This window comes from Vitis vinifera, chromosome 13, assembly GCF_030704535.1.
Source record: "Vitis vinifera cultivar Pinot Noir 40024 chromosome 13, ASM3070453v1".
Classification (NCBI taxonomy): Eukaryota; Viridiplantae; Streptophyta; class Magnoliopsida; order Vitales; family Vitaceae; genus Vitis; species Vitis vinifera.
In genome coordinates this window covers 1,043,776-1,061,894 of record NC_081817.1, presented here as the reverse complement: position 1 = coordinate 1,061,894, position 18,119 = coordinate 1,043,776, and the positions used below count along the sequence as shown (strand labels likewise).

The window sequence follows — 18,119 nt, the reverse complement described above, 5'->3', positions numbered from 1 at the left end:
ATGATGAAACTTGGCTTCTAAGGTAAGAGAAGTGTGAGAGCTTGCAAATCATTTTCTCCACTTTTTATCTAATAATTACAATCGTAAACTAAAAAATAAAATAAAATAAAAGGAATAGAAAAAGGAAAATTCAAGGGTTGTTTTATAATGCTTTTGTTAAAAATAAAAATGAAAATCTACTGACTTATTCCCGATAAAAGAAAGATATTAGGTACTCATATATAGTATAATTTTTTTTAAATATTATATATGGGAACACTAAAATCTACATTAAATTTATTTTTAAAATTAACATAACAAATTAAAAATAATAATAATAAAAGAAACTTTTGGGGTAAGGTGTTTGAAAAAATGTATTTGAAAAAAAAAAAGTGTTTGAAAAAATTAGGGAATATTTTTAAAAATCTAGAATATCTTCGAATTTTGTTGTTGATTCTACCGTTTTTAATTTAAAAAGTGTTTTTAAAAAATATCAAATATTTAAAAAAAATTTAATATATTTTTAAAGTTAAAAAGAAAATCATTTGTTAAAAAATCACTTATACGTTTTTAAAAAAAAAAAAAAACGTAGAAACACTTTAAAAAAAACACTTTTTTTTTTGGAGAAAATTATTTTTCTCTTGGTCTTAAAAGTTAAAAACTATTTTTAGATCCAAATTTTTTTTAAGGGATTTAGGTAAAGGGCAGGTTGGATTGACTTTTCAATATCTTTCACCTTAATATAAGAAATTTACAATTATAAAGAAACTGAAATTCAAGTATTTTAAGGTGTTTAGGTGAAGGGTGAGTTGAGTTCTTCTGGTGAGGCTTCAGCTTCAATTGGTTTGGGTGGCACTCTCACCTGTTTCCTTACTCTAATCCCCACCAAGAAAATCTGGGAAGCAGCTGTAATTCAGATCAAAGTCAGAGAACTAATAGCGATCCATCAACTACAACAACAATAAAAAAATTGTTAATCTATTTTATTTGGTAGAAAGAAGATAAGAACATGAGATTTTTTTTATATGCAGTGGGTAGAACTTCGAAGATCAGAAACCTTTTATATTACTTCTTGAAACGAACATAAAGAGCCTACCAAATCTATTCTTTTCTAATAATGCAGCAAAAAAGGTTTGAAAATTTTGGGGTCTGCCGCTCAACCAATCTATCATTTCAACAGCCTGTATTCCACAAGTGGGTGACTTTTCTTTGAGAGAGTTTTCCCAAATGGGCAATTCCAGGAGAGAGAGAGAGAGAGAGAGAGAGAGAGAGAAAGAGAGAGAGATGGTTTTTTCTTTTTTACCTGTAGAAGAGCGGGCGTGGTTGGGAGGTTTTGGCAGAAAGAAGCAGAAGTGGGAGAGAGAGAGAGAGAGAGAGGGAGAGAAGGGACGTGGGGAGTTGCAGAAGAAGAAGGGTTTTATTGAATGTATGATGCAGATGCTTACAAGTGAGAAGGATTGGTAAGTCAGGTAAGATGTAAGAGAAGTTTGTCCGTTTGTTTTTTGGGTCCTTGTTAATATTAGCTGGGAATGTTGAGATCACAGGTGTCTTTACTCTGGGAATGTTAAATCACAGGCGACTTTTGATAAAAACAAGGGGGAAGAGTGTTGGCTTTACAGAGAGGTTGTCTTGATCATCAATTGATTACCTAGAAATTTAAAGTTTATGTTTTGGAAAATAGTTATTAAAAGAATTGTACTGCAAAATAGATTTCATTGTTGTGAGAAACAAAATGTTTGGTAGAAGTTTTCTAAAATAGTTAAAAACAGTTTTTGAAAACTGTTATTTAATGTTTTATAAAATAAAAATTTATTTGAAAACTTAAAATATTTTTAACACATATTTAATAATTTTAAATATGTTATAATGTATAATGTCTTATTTTTAAAATATATTTGACAATGATTTTAAAAAATGTTTCTATATTTTTTAATACTTAAAAAATAAAAAATTTTAAATGTTAAAAAAGACTAAAAACATTTCCTAAAATTATTATCAAATATAATTTTAGAATGCATTTGGTAGTAATTTTAGAAAATGTTTTTAATCTTTCTTATACTTGAATTATACAAATTTTTAAGTGTTAGAAATATTATAAATACTCTATAAAATCACTACCAAACAAGTTCTTAATCATTTTACATGAATGAAAACAATATAAACCAACTAAAAAGATATTATCTGAAAATACTTTATTTTATATTCTTAAAAACAAAAAACAATTTTTGATTGTTAAATGTATTTTTTTTGTTTTAAAAGAAAAAAAACTATTCTGAAAAACAATTACCAAACAAGCTCCAAGGTAACTAAAATCAGTTTTATAGGTTTATTCCTTATAAAAGATTTTATTATTATTATTATTATTATTATTTTATGTATAATGATTTTTTTTTAAATATTTTTATATTATTAATTATTGTTCAAAAACACCTAAAATCATTTTTTTTTAAAAAAAAAACCTGATTTCAAAATAAATTCTTAAAAGATTATTTTCTAAAAAAAAAAAAATTCAAATGCTTTTTCTGAATCAGGAAATTGTTTTTTTGTTCTAAAAACAGAAAAATATTTTTAATAACAATTTTCAAAGAAGACCCAACCGAATAAGGGTTGAATTTAGGAATTCCACAACTTAAAGCTCTATTTACTTAGTGAAAATAAGATTGATAGATGAACCCTACAGATTTTCCCACAAAAATAAATAAATAAATCAAACTGACACTAGTTTTTTTGCTTTTGGGAGGCAAAAAAACCAAAAAAGACAAATCATTCATCCAAACTTGCACAAACAGGAGCAGAAAGAATGTCAATCAAATGAGGGAAAAAAATGATAGAGTCTGCACATATATTTAAATATAGCAGATACAACAAAAAATTGAAGAAAGGAATTTTGTATGAAGGATGACAAGAAAATAATGGTAATTCAGCTAAGAATTGAAAAAAAAAAAAAACCAACCATGCTTCCTCGAACTGTGAAAGCATTGGGCTTTGATTGAGAGAGAAGGGAACCAGAAAATTCAATCCATTTGCATACACATGCAGAATATTCATACCATTGGAGAGGACTGAAACTTGATTCATCAATTTAACCTAGGGAAGCAGATGTGATCGCTCAAAGCTCAGAAGTTGACTGCAGAATATGAATCCCGATGGCCTTGGGAAGGCCCTCTAAATTTCCGCACTAGAGATGCACACGAACTCTGAGGAAGACAACAGTGAACATAATTGTTAAGTCATTAGGGTTCAGGAAGGACGGTAAATTAGGTTAAAAATGGCAGGTAAATTAGGTTAAAAATGGTAGGGTCTAATGCAAATTTGATCGACCAAAGGTGCGTGATCAACCCCTTCTTATGTCAAGCTACTAAGACCATGTCATAGCTTAAAATAGTTTGTTTGATATTCTTATTAACGGAACCCTATCAGTATGTTTGTTTTTTGGAAAAGTGAAGAAAAATAAAAAATAGATTTAAATTCGATAAATTATTTTTATATGCATCATCAAACTTATTTAACTTATTTTTCATTTTCTATATAAAGATTAAATAATTTGAAAATGCATAAATTTTTAATTAATTTTAATTATATTTGAATTTTTATATATATATTTTTTTATGGTAAACCAAATATGAGAAAATCATTGTCCTTTCCTCAGTTGTTTCATAAATTAAACATATCCTATGTGTTTAATTCTTTCTAAGTGAAAAAGTTCTACATTGAAAACTATTTTCCTTCTCATCTAAGTTTGACATCGGATGTGACAACATTGTTAAAGGCCATGAGTTCATGATTAAAGCCAAACATTGAGATTTATAGCTTCTAAAGGTTTGTACTCCAATTGCTCCAAGGCTATATTCGGTTCTTAGAAAATCTGAGGGAAAATGCGAGAGAAAGAAAATTGAAGGGAAAAATAGAAACAAAAAAATGAAGGAAAATAGAAAATAAATTTAAAGTTAATAAATTATTTTTATATGTTACTCCAAACTCATTTTACTTATTTGTCCTCTTCCATGTGCATAAATTTTTAACCGATTTTAGTTATATTCTCTTCTGTATTTTTCATGGCGAAACTAAACATGAAAAAAATAATTTTTCGTTGTATTTTTTTCCTTAGTACTTTCTGGGAACCAAAGATAGCCTAAATATTTTTTTCTGAAGAAGTTGGGTCAGCTATGAGCAAGAATGAAACCAGATGATCTAAAACTAAAGCATAAGTGAACCAACATTCAAGTTTTAACTAATTCCTAGTATGGGCCATAATTGAGTAACTGCTAAGGAGAAGAAAATGTATTGAAACAGAATACCTGTGTTCTTTGCGGTAAGCTGGTCCAAAAACCCAAGTTCGGGATGATCTGAAGAAAAATGGAGAAGAGCGAAACAAAGGTAAGTTAAAATCATAGCAGTCAAGATACTATTTTGGGCTAGCCAAACACCCGCGAGATCCTCCAATGTACATGTGATGGATAGGATGTCTTTTTAGAAAATGGTATAACATGTCATACACATAATATATCAATCACAAATCTACATTTCTACGAGCCCAATCTCAACCAACCTTGGAAAATAATGAGGCTCATCAAGGTGGTAGTGTATGCAAGAAGTTGACTAACCCTTACATCCAATGATAACACAAGAGGGGGAAAAACTAAGGTAATATCTAGATTATGTCAGAAAAAGTTAAAATATCTAGACTTTCTAAGTGAAACAACTGAATGGGCAGGCTAACTATAAATGTCTAACTTCCTGGACAATTAGCCCACTGAGTCCTCAGACTGTTCAATTGAACATGAGAAACCAGATAGTTACTCGCATCATTTAGCCTGCTCGTAGTAAAGGTTGTTGGAACCCCAAAAGAATTTCCCCCTACCCACTTGAATGACACCTTGCATAGTGACAATTCATTGTTCCTTGGAACTCATGAAATTTGGTTTATCCACAAGGATGGAACATTGTTGTCTCCAAAGCACCTCGATCTACATTAAAAATCATCGTCACTCTACCTTTGGTTCATTTGTTCATGACATCTAGCTTACCAGTTCTTCATGTATAATAGATTGTAATAAATGGACCAAATCCCCCACCCAAAGAAAGTCTACAGTATTGAGCAATAAAGGGAGAAAACATGAAGCAAAAACATAAATTGCATTCTCAAGCATATGCATAAATGAACAAAATCATGAACAAATGGCAGTCCATTTGGAAACAGACAAGAAGAAAATTTTCAAATTGAGAAAGAAAACATACGTCTACACCACGAACTCCAAGGAAGAAAAATCGATAAACTGTACCAACCAGCAGATACACTCCTAGGAAGCAAAATAATCTGGACATTGGAGTAATCAGTTAATCAAGATGACTCCTTGAAAAATGTAGTAGTTCTTCATTTAAATGCATTTGTAAGATGTAAAACTGCAGGAAAATAACTAAACCTTACATGATTAAGAAGGTGCTGAACCAGCCCAATCCTCTACCATGAACAGATACAATCTCGGCACAACCAGAAGGATGCCTCATCTCTGTAGCCTGTCATATAAAAAAAAAATATGAACCTGAAAGACTGTAAAACCATGCATGCAATTTACAAATGTTGATAGAATTTGGCCACGAAAATAACAATAATAATAATAATAAAATGCTATGCATTTAAGAAAAATTGTCATGTGAAATTCTTCAGATCCATTATTATGCCCAATACTTTTCAACACAAAACCTTTTACAACTGAAATACAATTTGAACCTAGACACAAGCACATATCTCACAAAATCATTAGCTAGTCTCCCCATCCAAATTTGTATAACATGTAAATTGGGCTGGTCAAATCCAAGAGATATGACTGATGACCAGATGAAACATCAAAGCCTAAGGCAGGTAGTAAATATTCAACATTGACCTATCATAATATGACATAAAATCCCAAAAGAGTTTCTTACTCATTCATCTAGAATAGAAAAACTTTATGCTTATGCATGGGGGCTTTCCTTTATTTCTTTATTATTTATACAAGAAATAAATTAACAAACTCAAGTGCCAAGGGGTCACATGAGAAGATATGAGACGGTCTAGACTCGATTCCCACAAAAAAATAAAAAAAATAAAAAAATAAACAAACAAAAAGAGTCACCTATTAAATAAAAAGTGTAACCATAAAATGTAGCCATCACACCAACTAATATTCATCACACTGGGGGAAAAAAATTAGACATTAGGTCATCATTTAAGAGTATCCTATAATGAATAACCCCATATTTCCCAAAAACTTGATCCATCATGGCCTCCCCATGGAGGACTTCTTGGCTACTACCCTGGCCACCACTCAACCTGATGGGAAGGTCCTCAACCACTCGAATATGATGGTTAAGTGCACAACCGTTCGTATTGAACTAAAGGTGTAAGAACAAAGAATAAAGAGATCTTACCTATGTATCATGACCACAAATTAAGAAGAAATTTTACAAGATACATAGTCTGAATTTGAGTATGCAAAAACAAAAAATATGAGACCATAGGATGTATTAACAATACTAGATGGACATAAGATATACCAATTACCAACAAATTATTACAAATTACTGAGGGAATAGGACATTTGTCCCTAAATTCAAAGCACTCACATAATCACAGGTTCCTGATTGCTCCAGTGAATATGGTCCCTATCAGAGAAAGATGAGGGAAATTATAGACCTTAGACTATGTATGGATCACATTTCGCACTAATCTAATAATAGTTCAAAAAGATATAAAGAATGAGAACTCACTTGAACTCCATTTGACTCGCAAATAACAGATACGGAGAGTGAACAGTTAACATCTGGACCATTACTTGACATCTTAACAGTGACACCCTTCTTTGGGATATTTTTATCTGCACATCCATTATAGCCAGAAAATGCTAACTTTCATGGATTTAATTAACATAAATAATTAAAGGAATAAAAAACCTCTTAAACCACAGCATCATAAGGTGACAACAAACACTCATGGTGCTATAACCAAGCTACATGAATGATCTGGCCATCATAAGGTGCTACGAAGCCACAGAGGCAGTCACATCAAGGATGAATTAATTGTATTCTTCTTTACTTTACTTTAAAATAAATAAATAAAGAAGAAGAAAAAAAGTAAAGGAACAACAAAATCATTTAGGAAAGAAATTCTTTTACCAATTAGATTAATGTCTACACTTGATGCACGCCCAATAGTTGTGCATACATGATAACCTGCACATAAAACATGGACTCATTAAAAAATAAACAATAAAAAGAATCACCACCTCCAACTCTATACTATTGCACATATAACAAAGCAGATATTAGAAGTTGTTGGTTAAGTTTTTGTGTTAAAGCTAAAAGCAGAAGCATAGCTTGAAGCAACTCTCAAAAAATGGTTATGAACAGCAGCATAGCTTGAAACAACTCTCAAAAAAATGGTTATGAATATAACTTCATCTCCCACAGTAGAGTTTCTCCTTTTGTGTTCATTCTAGTATTGGCAAGGGCAAAAAGCTTCAAGCAACCATTATTCTTGAAAGCTAAGAGCAGATTTTTATATTGAAAGTTCCTGCCATCCCCATTGACTGGATGGGAAACCAAGATCAAAAGAGCTCAACTAAAGTATTCACAACAAAAAATTGCATGATGATAGTGGAATGGCCTTTGTGATTTAAATTCTTTAATATGTTTGCAGTTACAACATGCCTTCATCTTGAAAATATTGTAAGCAGCTTTATTAACAAGTATGATCACACAACACTATGTTGTGATACAAGATGTGAGAGCCCAAAGAAAGCATATGCATAAACAACACCACGTAATATCTGAAATAAGCTGGATAGAGTGTGCAGGGAGCTTGAGAAGTTGAGAGACTTCAAGCACTGAGAGATAGATGGAAAGATATTCTAGGATAATGGTCAACCTTTTTCAGTCATCTTACTCATCGCCACTACTTCAACATTGTTTTCTGTTTCTCATTACCCTATTGAACTAAATAAGAGCATTATCATGTTTGAATTGACAATCAAATTGTGAAAGATAAAATGGCAAGAAAATTAGGACTTGGCTTTGGTAATGATATAGATGTATAAAACTATAACTTCTTCAGAATCTATAACTATTAAAAATCATATGATTCTTTTTGAAGCACCCATTGGCATATATGTAATACATGTGAATAAAAAAAGGAAATAGGAAAAAGGAAACCTTGTATGTACTTAATACAGCGTTTCATACTTCAAGCAGTTTAACAATTCAGTGGCAAATATAACCTCTCCAGAATCTACAACTATTAAAAATCATGAGATCCTTGTTAAAGTACTCAGTGGAATCTGTAATACACATGAATAAAGAAAGGAAAAAGGAAACCTTGTATGCACTTAACACAGCTTTTCATACTTCATACAGTTTAACAATCTAATATCCAGGATATTTATCACATGATATGGAAGAAGTTGCTCAATCCAGGAAACCCATTCATGAAATACACCTAATTTAATATTCATACTTGCTCATTCACTCTCATACTCTTATCAACATGCCATGATGATAGTCAAGGGCAAAATCCTAAATAATAAATGCAAAAGGCTTTCCCAGAATCTTTACCTTTTACATTGTTAGCCACAAGCGCACTACAATCCATGCCACAGCGTGATGGACCCCCACAATCCTAAACATTGACAAGACGGTTAGATCAGCACTCCATCAGTAAAAATTTGTGATGAAGAGCGACTGTTTACAACTTTCTTGCTAGATTAGCAGAATAATCAATAAAATTTAAAAGAATAAGAATAGAGAAGTAGCAAAGCTAAAAGGCAGGGGGTATAAGAAAGTAGCATTGCAGAGCGTTGTCCCATGTTATTACAAAATACGAGGCTAAAAAAGTTTTACAGTGAGAGTAACAATACTGTAGGTTAACTAGGAAATGCAAATTATTCTTGCTTCTTAATCTATCAATTTCAAGAAAATAACTCAATGGAATTCAAAAAGATTTACCCAGCAGTCAGCACATGTCGGTGGATCGTGGTTAAAAATCATTCCATCGCAAAGCTGTCCAACACAATCAAATATGAGAAAGTCAATAATGGAACAACTTGAGGTAAATACAGCATCAAATTAACACAGTTCTAACACAACTTGTTGCAGGACCAATGGCTCTAAACCCACAAACCGATTAGCTTGTGCTTGCAAATCATTTTACATGATAAATGATTTCTGTTGTAATCAAACTACAAGATTCGAGAAACATATAAAAACTGCCACAAGTTTATAATAACAGAAAAAATCACTTCAAAAATCAAAGAACTAAAGTGTGACCTGATGGAGCCAACCTGAAACCAGAGCACGGTCTCGTTTACAGCTACCTTGTAAAACCTGCATCAAATCGTCGTTACAAGAAAAACTCAGTTCGATTAGAACCCGAATGCTACCCTACACAAATACTTTCTTAACAAATGAGCTTTTATTCTTATTGATAAAGAGCTGCATCTAAGTTGGTTTTCTACTAAAACAAGCCCAACAATTCCAAGCATTTTGGATTGACTCCACTATTATTTAAACCTCACAATTGAACCTCCTCCTTGCACATGTGTCAATGACAGCATAAAACTTTTTTAAAAAAACCAATAAAATAGTTCCTAATTTTCTCCATGATCACATAATTTAAGCTCGTGATAATGAAATAAACTCAATCAATTACTTCACAAACAGAATCTAATAGCGATCAAACAACATGGAAAAAAGAAAAAGAAAAAGAAAAAAACCCAATTGAATTTTAAGTAAAAGCTCATTTTCAGGCCATTTGGGCAGAATTTGTTAGACCCAGTTCAGAAAAACAAAGAAATCATACAAATGAGTAAACAACGATATATAAATAGAGAGGGAGAAGTGAATACCCATCTTCGCTTAGGACGCCGTGAGGGAACTTGGACGTGGGAGAAGCCAAAGAAAAGGTGTAGAGATTGTAGCGGTCAAGAACACTGAGTCGGCAGACATCAGAGGCCGAGAAGAGGGAAACTCGGTGTAGAATGGTTAGTATGAGAACCCATCTCGGGAGATCGCCTCCGATTCTCATTTTCCTCCAATTTTTTCATTCCATTTTTATGTTTCTCTGAAATCTTATGTTTGCAGGGAGGGGGTTTGTCCCAACGCCCGGGGTGAGAGGAGGGATGTGTAATTACCAGAAAGCCAGTGGGGTCGAGCATAATAAACTTTTGACATGTGGTTTTTAGGTAACTTTAATAATTAATTATCTATCACTATTGTAATATTACTTTCAAATTGTATCTAAAAAACAATTAAATCACTCTCTAAATATGACCAATTTACTCCTAATTTGACTTACTACCCCTAATATTATCATATTAATTAACGAGATTTTTGGGTCTAATTAGTCTTTTTACTATTAAAATATTTAAGAAAAATATTAAATACCACCACCGACCAAAAATTGTAAGATTATGGTCGATTTTTTAAAATTTGAGGAAAAATAATAAAGAAGATTCTAGAACCTTATCGAATATTTTGGAGTTACGTGAAAACAACTGAGTATTTAGAATTAAATTTAACTCTGTTGAGAAATTTGGCAAAGGTGATTATAGTGAAAATTGATGAACATCGGGGGTGGATTATCAATTTTTAAAATTTTAGGGGATAAAATGAAAATAACCCGAACTTGGGCGGCCAATGTGTACATTTTTTCCAAATTCAATTCTCAATTCTTGAAAGCCTAAACCCCTTCCCATTGCTTGAAACGACGGTGCAGTGAAGACATGGCTGCGGCGCCTGCGGATTCTTCGGACCCAAACAGAGCCCTAACAACCACACGGTTTTCCGAACTCAACCCGCCGCTGTCCGAGCCTGTTCTCGAAGCCCTGACCCAATCCGGTTTTCACTTTTGCACTCCGGTTCAGGCCGCCACCATACCTTTACTCTGCAGCTTCAAGGACGTCGCCGTCGACGCCGCCACCGGTTCGGGAAAAACCCTAGCCTTCGTTGTTCCTCTCGTCGAGATTCTCCGCCGCGCTTCTTCTGCCCCCAAGCCTCACCAGGTTGATTCCTTTTCTTTGAATTCCCTAAGCTCCTTTTGGCTGCCGAGAAAACTGTGGAATAAAAGGTTATGTTTGGTTCCCGGAAAATTTGAGGGTAAATAGAGGGAAAGAAAACACATTTAAATTCAATAAATTATTTTTATATCCTAGTTCTTGCTTATATACTTTATTTTAACTCTTCTATACAAAGATTACATAATTTGACAATGTATAAATATTTAACTCATTTTATTTATATTTGATTTTTTTTTAGTATTTGCTCTAGTATATGAAATTCTGGATTTTGTGTTGTACTGGTTTTGGGAAAAGGCGAGATACTCCCCCTAAAGCATAATATTTGAGTTGAGCTCAATGGACCGGGGATTTTTAACTGTCTCGTTTTCTGATCAGTGAGAAATGTGGTATTTAGATTTCTGCGCTATTTGTCCCCTCGGACTCTGACCAACCAACAGGGAGTTTAGAGAAATATGGTATTAACAATTCAAGCTTCTGGTTTAATTCCAGTTGTATCTAATATATTGCTATAGGAATACTACTTATAGGTGCTTATGTTGATTCATTATTATAAGAGTGATGCTATTGACTCCAAATAGCCTTTACAAAGTGCTTCTGAGCACATATAGTTGGCAAATGTCTGGTGCACAAATTTAGAATGTTATGCCCCTGAGGGTGTTAAGAGAAGCAAACCCGAAAAGTAAATTGTGCCGCAAATCATTTTTCTATTATAGGATAGTCATATATTGCAAGTTTATCATATGAACACAATTTAAATTTTCTCCGGGATTCTATAAACACATGCGCTTTGTTAACAATTGATATTTGTGCTGATACTTTAACCATGTTTTCAGAGATCTATTTTTTTTTCGTTATTTCAGTCTTTGTCTTGTTGCTTATGATTTTGCAGGTGTTGGGGGTAATTCTCTCTCCCACAAGGGAGTTGTCATCACAAATATATAATGTTGCACAACCTTTTATTTCAACATTGCCAAATGTTAAGTCAGTGCTTCTTGTTGGGGGAGTTGAGGTAAAATCTGATTTGAAGAAAATAGAAGAGGAAGGGGCAAATTTATTGATAGGCACACCTGGACGGCTATATGACATAATGGAACGCATGGATGTCTTGGATTTTCGGAATCTTGAGGTATCTCTCCTGCTTGTGCATATGCCCACACACAAAAGAGTGAAAGCTTATGCAAAAATATTGCTTTACCACATACAGTATTAACTAAACCCAAATAGGAAACACGCTCTTTGTTAATGAATATATTGAGTGGCAGTGGTCTCAATAATTTTTAGTTGTACAATCATGTTCTAGTTTCAAACACGGGTATAGCATGTGCCCCTAATTTTATTAAAGAAAAAACACAGTTGCTTAATGGGTGATAAATTTAGAAAAAGTTATATGCCTGTATTGGAATATTCATTGAAATTTCCTCTTGCTGAGTATGATATCCTTTTGGATTTTTACCAAGTTTGTTTCAAAATAATTAAATTTATACTCCTGAATTTTTGTTGGTTGGAACAGATTTTGATTTTGGACGAGGCTGATAGGCTTTTAGATATGGGATTCCAGAAGCAAATTACTTCCATCATTGCTCGCCTACCAAAGCTTCGCAGAACTGGTCTTTTCTCAGCTACTCAAACTGAGGCTGTTGAAGAGCTATCAAAGGCAGGACTGAGAAATCCTGTGAGGGTTGAAGTTCGAGCAGAGGCAAAATCACTTAATGATTCTGTATCATCACAACAATTAGCTTCTTCTAAAACACCTTCAGGCCTTAACATCGAGGTATCTGTCAGTTTATCCAGTTACAGCCTACATTTGTAAATTTAAGTTCCTTACTTTGATCCTTTTTTTTTGTAAATTTCATATTATGTGTGTGATGCCTTGACTGATTTACTTACAGCACACTGTTCGTTAATGTTTGGGTTTGGTATATCCTCCATGTTTATTACTTTGTCTTATTTATTTGTTACAACTTACTCCAAGTCAAAAAGTTATTGCTTTGACTTTGGCAGCTATGCTGGCATGTAATGGTCCCTGTAATGTTCTTATCCTCTTTTTATTGATGCTTGCTACTGAGAACTAGACATGTCCTGTTCCTTGTAAAATTGGATTTTGGACTCCATTTGCCTTCCTTATAGCTCATGAGGTTCTTTTAATCTGCATTAGTATGAAATAATTTGGAATTTTGTTATGATTAAGATCAACAAGACAATAAATGTTTTCTTTTTCCTTTGCAATTACTTAGGTCATTCTTGGCATATGGAATGAGATATAAAAATCCCATTCCCTTGTTCTTTGCATGTTAGATTGACAATCAGATAGAATAAGTGGGTGGGACCACTTATCCTATTCCCTGCGCATGATATTTTGTGATTTCATAGGAGAGATAAGATATAATAATTATCCCATGGATCATGTCCCATGTTAATTTAATATTTTATTTTTTAGTTATTTAGTCTATGATATTTTATGCACTTTATAAAATTTTAAATACATTAGTTATTAATATTTATAATAAAGAAATAAAAAGGCATCCAATAAAAATTAAGTTTTGAGTGATTTCATTTTTGTTTCTAAGTGCCAAACACCAAGATGAAATACATCTTTTATTTTTAAATATTAACACCAAGTTTGAGTGAAGTGCCATGTTAGACACAGTATGATATGCATATGCATGTTGGATGTGTTTCTGCCATATCTCCTAATAGACAGTTAATGATAGGGCATCCATCAAAGTAAAAGAGGAAAATACTCCTAGTTTATGAAAGTTCCAGGGGTACCTTCTTAATCTGTTCATATTTATACAGACTATAGAGTGAAAAAAGCACCTCATGTCTAACAAATTATGTTATATCGAACTTTATTTTTAGAGATAGGTGAAAAGAAATTGGACATTTCTATGTGTTAACCCTGTATCCAGTGATTTGAGGATTAGACAAATCTGATTGCTTGACACAACTGCTCCTGATGAAGGCAGGTATTAGAATCTATATGATCAATTATGAGCCTTGAAAGACTTTTCTGAGTGGTACACAATTTTCCTTGCTTGTGTCAATTTTTTTAACAATTTCATTTCCTCTTTTTTTTTTAGTATTTGGAATGCGAAGCAGATAAGAAACCGTCACAGCTTGTTGACTTGCTTATTAAGAACAAGTCCAAAAAAATTATAATGTAAGTTTTACATTGTTAATTTCCCAAGCAATGGTCTCTGTGAATTGATTACAGTTAGGTGTGGATGAACCATCTCAATTTGCAAAATGGTTTTCTCACTTTTGCAGCTACTTCATGACTTGTGCTTGTGTTGATTACTGGGGAGTCATTCTTCCACGTCTCTCTGTTCTGAAGGGTTTCTCTTTGATCCCTCTTCATGGGAAAATGAAGCAGGTATATTTGTTGAGACTAGCACACTTGATTAGTTTTTAATATTGAAATTTTATGAAACTGATCATTGCACTTTCTGGCTTCTTCACTTGTGTTCAATAGACTGCAAGGGAGAAAGCATTGGCTTCATTTACATCTCTTTCAAGTGGTATTCTTCTATGTACCGATGTTGCAGCTCGTGGACTTGACATTCCTGGCGTTGATTGCATAGTGCAGGTAGCTTCAGAACTTCCACTATGGTATCGTATATGATATTTAAAAAAAAAAAAAAAATAGGTGACAATTTTTTCAATTTTAATTGAGATGATTAATTATTTTTTTCTTGTTAAAATCCTTTTTGAAAAGGTGATTTTATTTTTAATATTGTCCTGAGGAAAAAGGTACCACATTGATTCACATTTATGGTTTAGATACTAGATGTGATTGATTATTAATTTGTCAATTATTTGAGTTATGAATGAGCATCATCAATGCTGGATGGATGGGTCAAGAATAAAAATTTTGCTATGTTTGTGTTTTGCCATTTCAGCTTATTGAATAAGCTCTCCAGCAACCCTGTGACTTGAACATATTGCATTTCTGACATAGAAAAACATAGCCTTGGGTACACTGGCAGGATTGAACATATCTAACACATCATACATTCCCCATTTATCTCCTGTTTCTGAAAGCTAGGTGATGATTTTCTGTCTGCTTCTTATGCAGTATGATCCCCCTCAAGATCCAAATGTCTTCATACACAGAGTTGGTCGGACTGCTCGGATGGGCAGACAAGGAAGTGCTGTTGTTTTTCTATTACCAAAGGTTTAGTTCTCACTTGTATCTTTGTGTCGATGGATTCTGTGTAACATATTTCCACAACTATATGTCCTAAACTTCTCTTTATTTTTCACTTATGACAAAGTTGATCATTTTATTTCTCAATGGTGTAGGAAGAAGCTTATGTAGAATTTCTGCGTATAAGAAGGGTTCCTCTTCAAGGAATGACATGCTCTAGTGATGCTTCTGATGTTGTTCCTCAGGTGAGATGATGATGTTTCTGGTGTAGGTGATGCTTCTTTATTTTCTTCTTTGTGTGTTCTAAGTACATGGAGAGAGGAGGGCGATGGGGGAAGAAGAGGAAGACAAGGTGGAGGATCTTGGATCTAGTAGAATGAGTATTCCTCATGAAGACCATACGAGCTATTAGAATCACAAATCCTGATGGTGTACTGAGGATAGGGATGTGATACAGATACCGGTTCCCTGCTCAGCCTGATGGGAATGGGATTTGATAATCCCAGCCCAGCCTACCCAGTTATGCAATGAGAGTGATGGAATAAGCGTGTATGATGGCTGTAAGCTGACACAAGAAATCAGTGTCAGCAAAACCTCAAACTTTCTTCTTAATATTGATGTAGAGTGAGAGTCAGCCAGACAAACAGGTGTCTGTTCATATTTAATTTGTCTGCACAAAGGATTATCCTTTGGACTTATGACCAAAAAGCTGCTTGCTAAAGATGGTTTTTTGCCGTTTAAAAGTGTCATATTGGAATGACTTCGTCAGTGCTCTCCCTTTTACATGTTTGGTTTTCTTGTTTATTCTGTTGTCTTCCTCAGAAGGGAGCTTAATGCCTTCCACAGGATTATGAACTAGGCCCGTGCTCTCAACCTGTTTGATCATACATCATACCCACACCCTGACACCCCCTATCTTCTGGTAATTGATGTATATTATATTAAAACTGGTTTCAGATTCGGTCTGCCGCCAAAAAGGATCGTGATGTTATGGAGAAGGGGCTCAGGGCATTTGTTTCATTTGTGCGTGCATATAAAGAGCATCATTGCTCCTACATTTTCAGGCTAGTCACAGTCTTCCTCCACTGCTTCACTTAAAAATGCCCCATTCTTTAGCTACATTTCAATTGTTTCTTATGTTTGCAGGTGGAAAGAACTTGAAATCGGGAAATTGGCCATGGGATATGGCTTATTACAGCTCCCTTCAATGCCAGAGGTAAAGCATCACTCGCTGTCCACTGAGGGTTTCACCCCAGTTGAAGATATTAATTTTGAGGAGATCAAGTATAAGTAAGCACTTTTCTCAATCTTTATACAGTAATTTATTTAGTATATAGAAGCCAGGAGCTTCTTAGTTCCTAACAACAATATACCACACAGTGATCAGGGTTGATGAGATTTCTTTCGTAACTGTAACTATCTCGTCTTCCTGAAATGTTGTCGTCTTAGGGAATTTTTTTTTTTCTCAAAATTGTTGCCTTTTATTCTATGATTCCAATAAGGATGTTTGGTCTACTTGGTGATCAAGTTCCAACTGATATCATAATTTGAGACTCAGCTATTGCCTAGAGGGTGTTTCATCTTTTTCTAGATGAAAAGATGAAATGTTCACATATACAGTTGGGAAACTTGATGTCTTTGTTTATAAAATAAGTCTCTGGTAACCAGCTAATGGTTTGAACTTATCTTATCTATTTAGGGACAAATCTCGTGAAAAGCAAAGAAAAAAGAATCTTCAGGCCAAGAAAGCGGTACAAGACCAAGAACCAAAACCCCAGAAACCCAACAAAACTCCACATACAGCACCTACTGTCATGAGGAAGAAAACAGCCAAGCAGAGGCGCACAGCCCAGACAATCGAAGACGAGGATGACTTGGCACGAGAGTACCGGCTGCTGAAAAAGCTCAAGAAGGGGACAATTGATGAAAGTGAATTTGCGAAGTTAACAGGAACTGAAGAGTTGCTTTGAAGAACATGAATGATTGGGTCCTGATGTTGATGAATTAAAATCACGAATCAAGTTGGTGAATCAACAAGTGGAGAAGGCTCCAGACATCAAACATTTTACTGAAGGAGGTAGATGCCAACAACTCTGAGAAAGATGATGAGAACAGCTTTGCGGGTGAGGGAAGCAGCCACCCCTCTTGGAATTTGTTTTGAGCCAAAAGACCGAGAAGCTGAATTTTACATTGATTGCTTCAGTTCCCTCCCCAACCCCCCCTAAAGGTAGGTCAGTAGATAATCTGACAACCTTCGCCGGAGTTTGATACCGTTGACGATTGAGGCACACGTAAAATAAAAAAATAAAAAACTAATTGAAATCAACCAAAATAGATCATATCGATTTGGTTTTATTTATTTATAAGGGTTAGTTTGGGTTGAAAATTTTGTAAACCGATTTTCGGTTTTCTTGTCTCTCAGTCAAAAACTAAATCAAATTAACATTGTAAGACATAATTGTTTGATGTTTGATGAATTTTTATGTTAAGTTACATTGAACTAATTCATTGTTTTTTATTTATGGTTAAATTAATTTTCCTTTTATTAGTCAATGGTCATAGATTAGAGAGAACTCATTCCTTGCTTGTTTGGTCATCTGTTTGCTTTGTCTGATGGAATCCATCTTTTGGCTAAGGGTCATCGATATCTATCCGACCATTCCTGTCTTGTCTTTATTAGTCTATTCCTTCTCTTTCTTTCCTGTCGGGAATCAGTATCTAAGAGACTAAGACAATCGGATAACACTAATCGGTGGATAAATTATATTGAAGTAATTCATTATTTTTTATTTATGGTCAGATTAAATTTTTTAATATATTTAAATGTATTTTAAACTTCAAATTTAGGTTTTTTTTTAAAAAAAGGCGAAAGAAATTAACTTGTATCTAACTAATCATTCAAATAGGGTTAAATTAATCTTAATTAAGATTGATTAAGTTCAATT

The 18,119-nt window shown here is 33.6% G+C and overlaps 2 protein-coding genes across 2 annotated transcripts; one reads left to right on the top strand and one right to left on the bottom strand.

Annotated features, from left to right (window-relative positions):
* Positions 1-2,791: 2,791 nt before the first annotated feature.
* Positions 2,792-10,131, bottom strand: LOC100255420 (uncharacterized). The gene is made up of 11 exons (XM_002273709.5): positions 9,858-10,131; positions 9,294-9,336; positions 8,959-9,012; positions 8,569-8,632; positions 7,135-7,191; positions 6,730-6,836; positions 6,586-6,624; positions 5,408-5,496; positions 5,218-5,296; positions 4,278-4,325; positions 2,792-3,176 (listed from the first exon to the last, which is right to left on the bottom strand). The coding sequence occupies exons 1-11, from the start codon at positions 10,034-10,036 to the stop codon at positions 3,096-3,098; spliced, it is 840 nt and encodes a 279-aa protein (XP_002273745.2). The 5' UTR covers positions 10,037-10,131; the 3' UTR covers positions 2,792-3,095.
* A 532-nt stretch (positions 10,132-10,663) lies between these two features.
* Positions 10,664-17,678, top strand: LOC100260487 (DEAD-box ATP-dependent RNA helicase 18). Its single transcript, XM_002273679.3, has 11 exons — positions 10,664-11,012; positions 11,917-12,153; positions 12,538-12,798; positions 14,108-14,187; positions 14,295-14,400; positions 14,500-14,613; positions 15,103-15,201; positions 15,330-15,419; positions 16,132-16,238; positions 16,321-16,464; positions 16,874-17,678. The coding sequence occupies exons 1-11, from the start codon at positions 10,734-10,736 to the stop codon at positions 17,142-17,144; spliced, it is 1,788 nt and encodes a 595-aa protein (XP_002273715.1). The 5' UTR covers positions 10,664-10,733; the 3' UTR covers positions 17,145-17,678.
* Positions 17,679-18,119: the final 441 nt, after the last annotated feature.

Bases quoted from the DNA above. Each gene is read 5' to 3' on its own strand.
- LOC100260487 (XM_002273679.3), top strand. From the start codon at position 10,734: ATGGCTGCGGCGCCTGCGGATTCTTCGGACCCAAACAGAGCCCTAACA. The intron at 14,401-14,499 runs GTATATTTGTTG...TGTGTTCAATAG, and splicing joins TTCATGGGAAAATGAAGCAG to ACTGCAAGGGAGAAAGCATT. The intron at 15,420-16,131 runs GTGAGATGATGA...AACTGGTTTCAG, and splicing joins CTTCTGATGTTGTTCCTCAG to ATTCGGTCTGCCGCCAAAAA.
- LOC100255420 (XM_002273709.5), bottom strand. From the start codon at position 10,036: ATGAGAATCGGAGGCGATCTCCCGAGATGGGTTCTCATACTAACCATT. The intron at 9,337-9,857 runs GTATTCACTTCT...GATTTGATGCAG, and splicing joins GGCGTCCTAAGCGAAGATGG to GTTTTACAAGGTAGCTGTAA. The intron at 7,192-8,568 runs GTAAAGATTCTG...TTTTATGTGCAG, and splicing joins TGTGGCTAACAATGTAAAAG to GTTATCATGTATGCACAACT.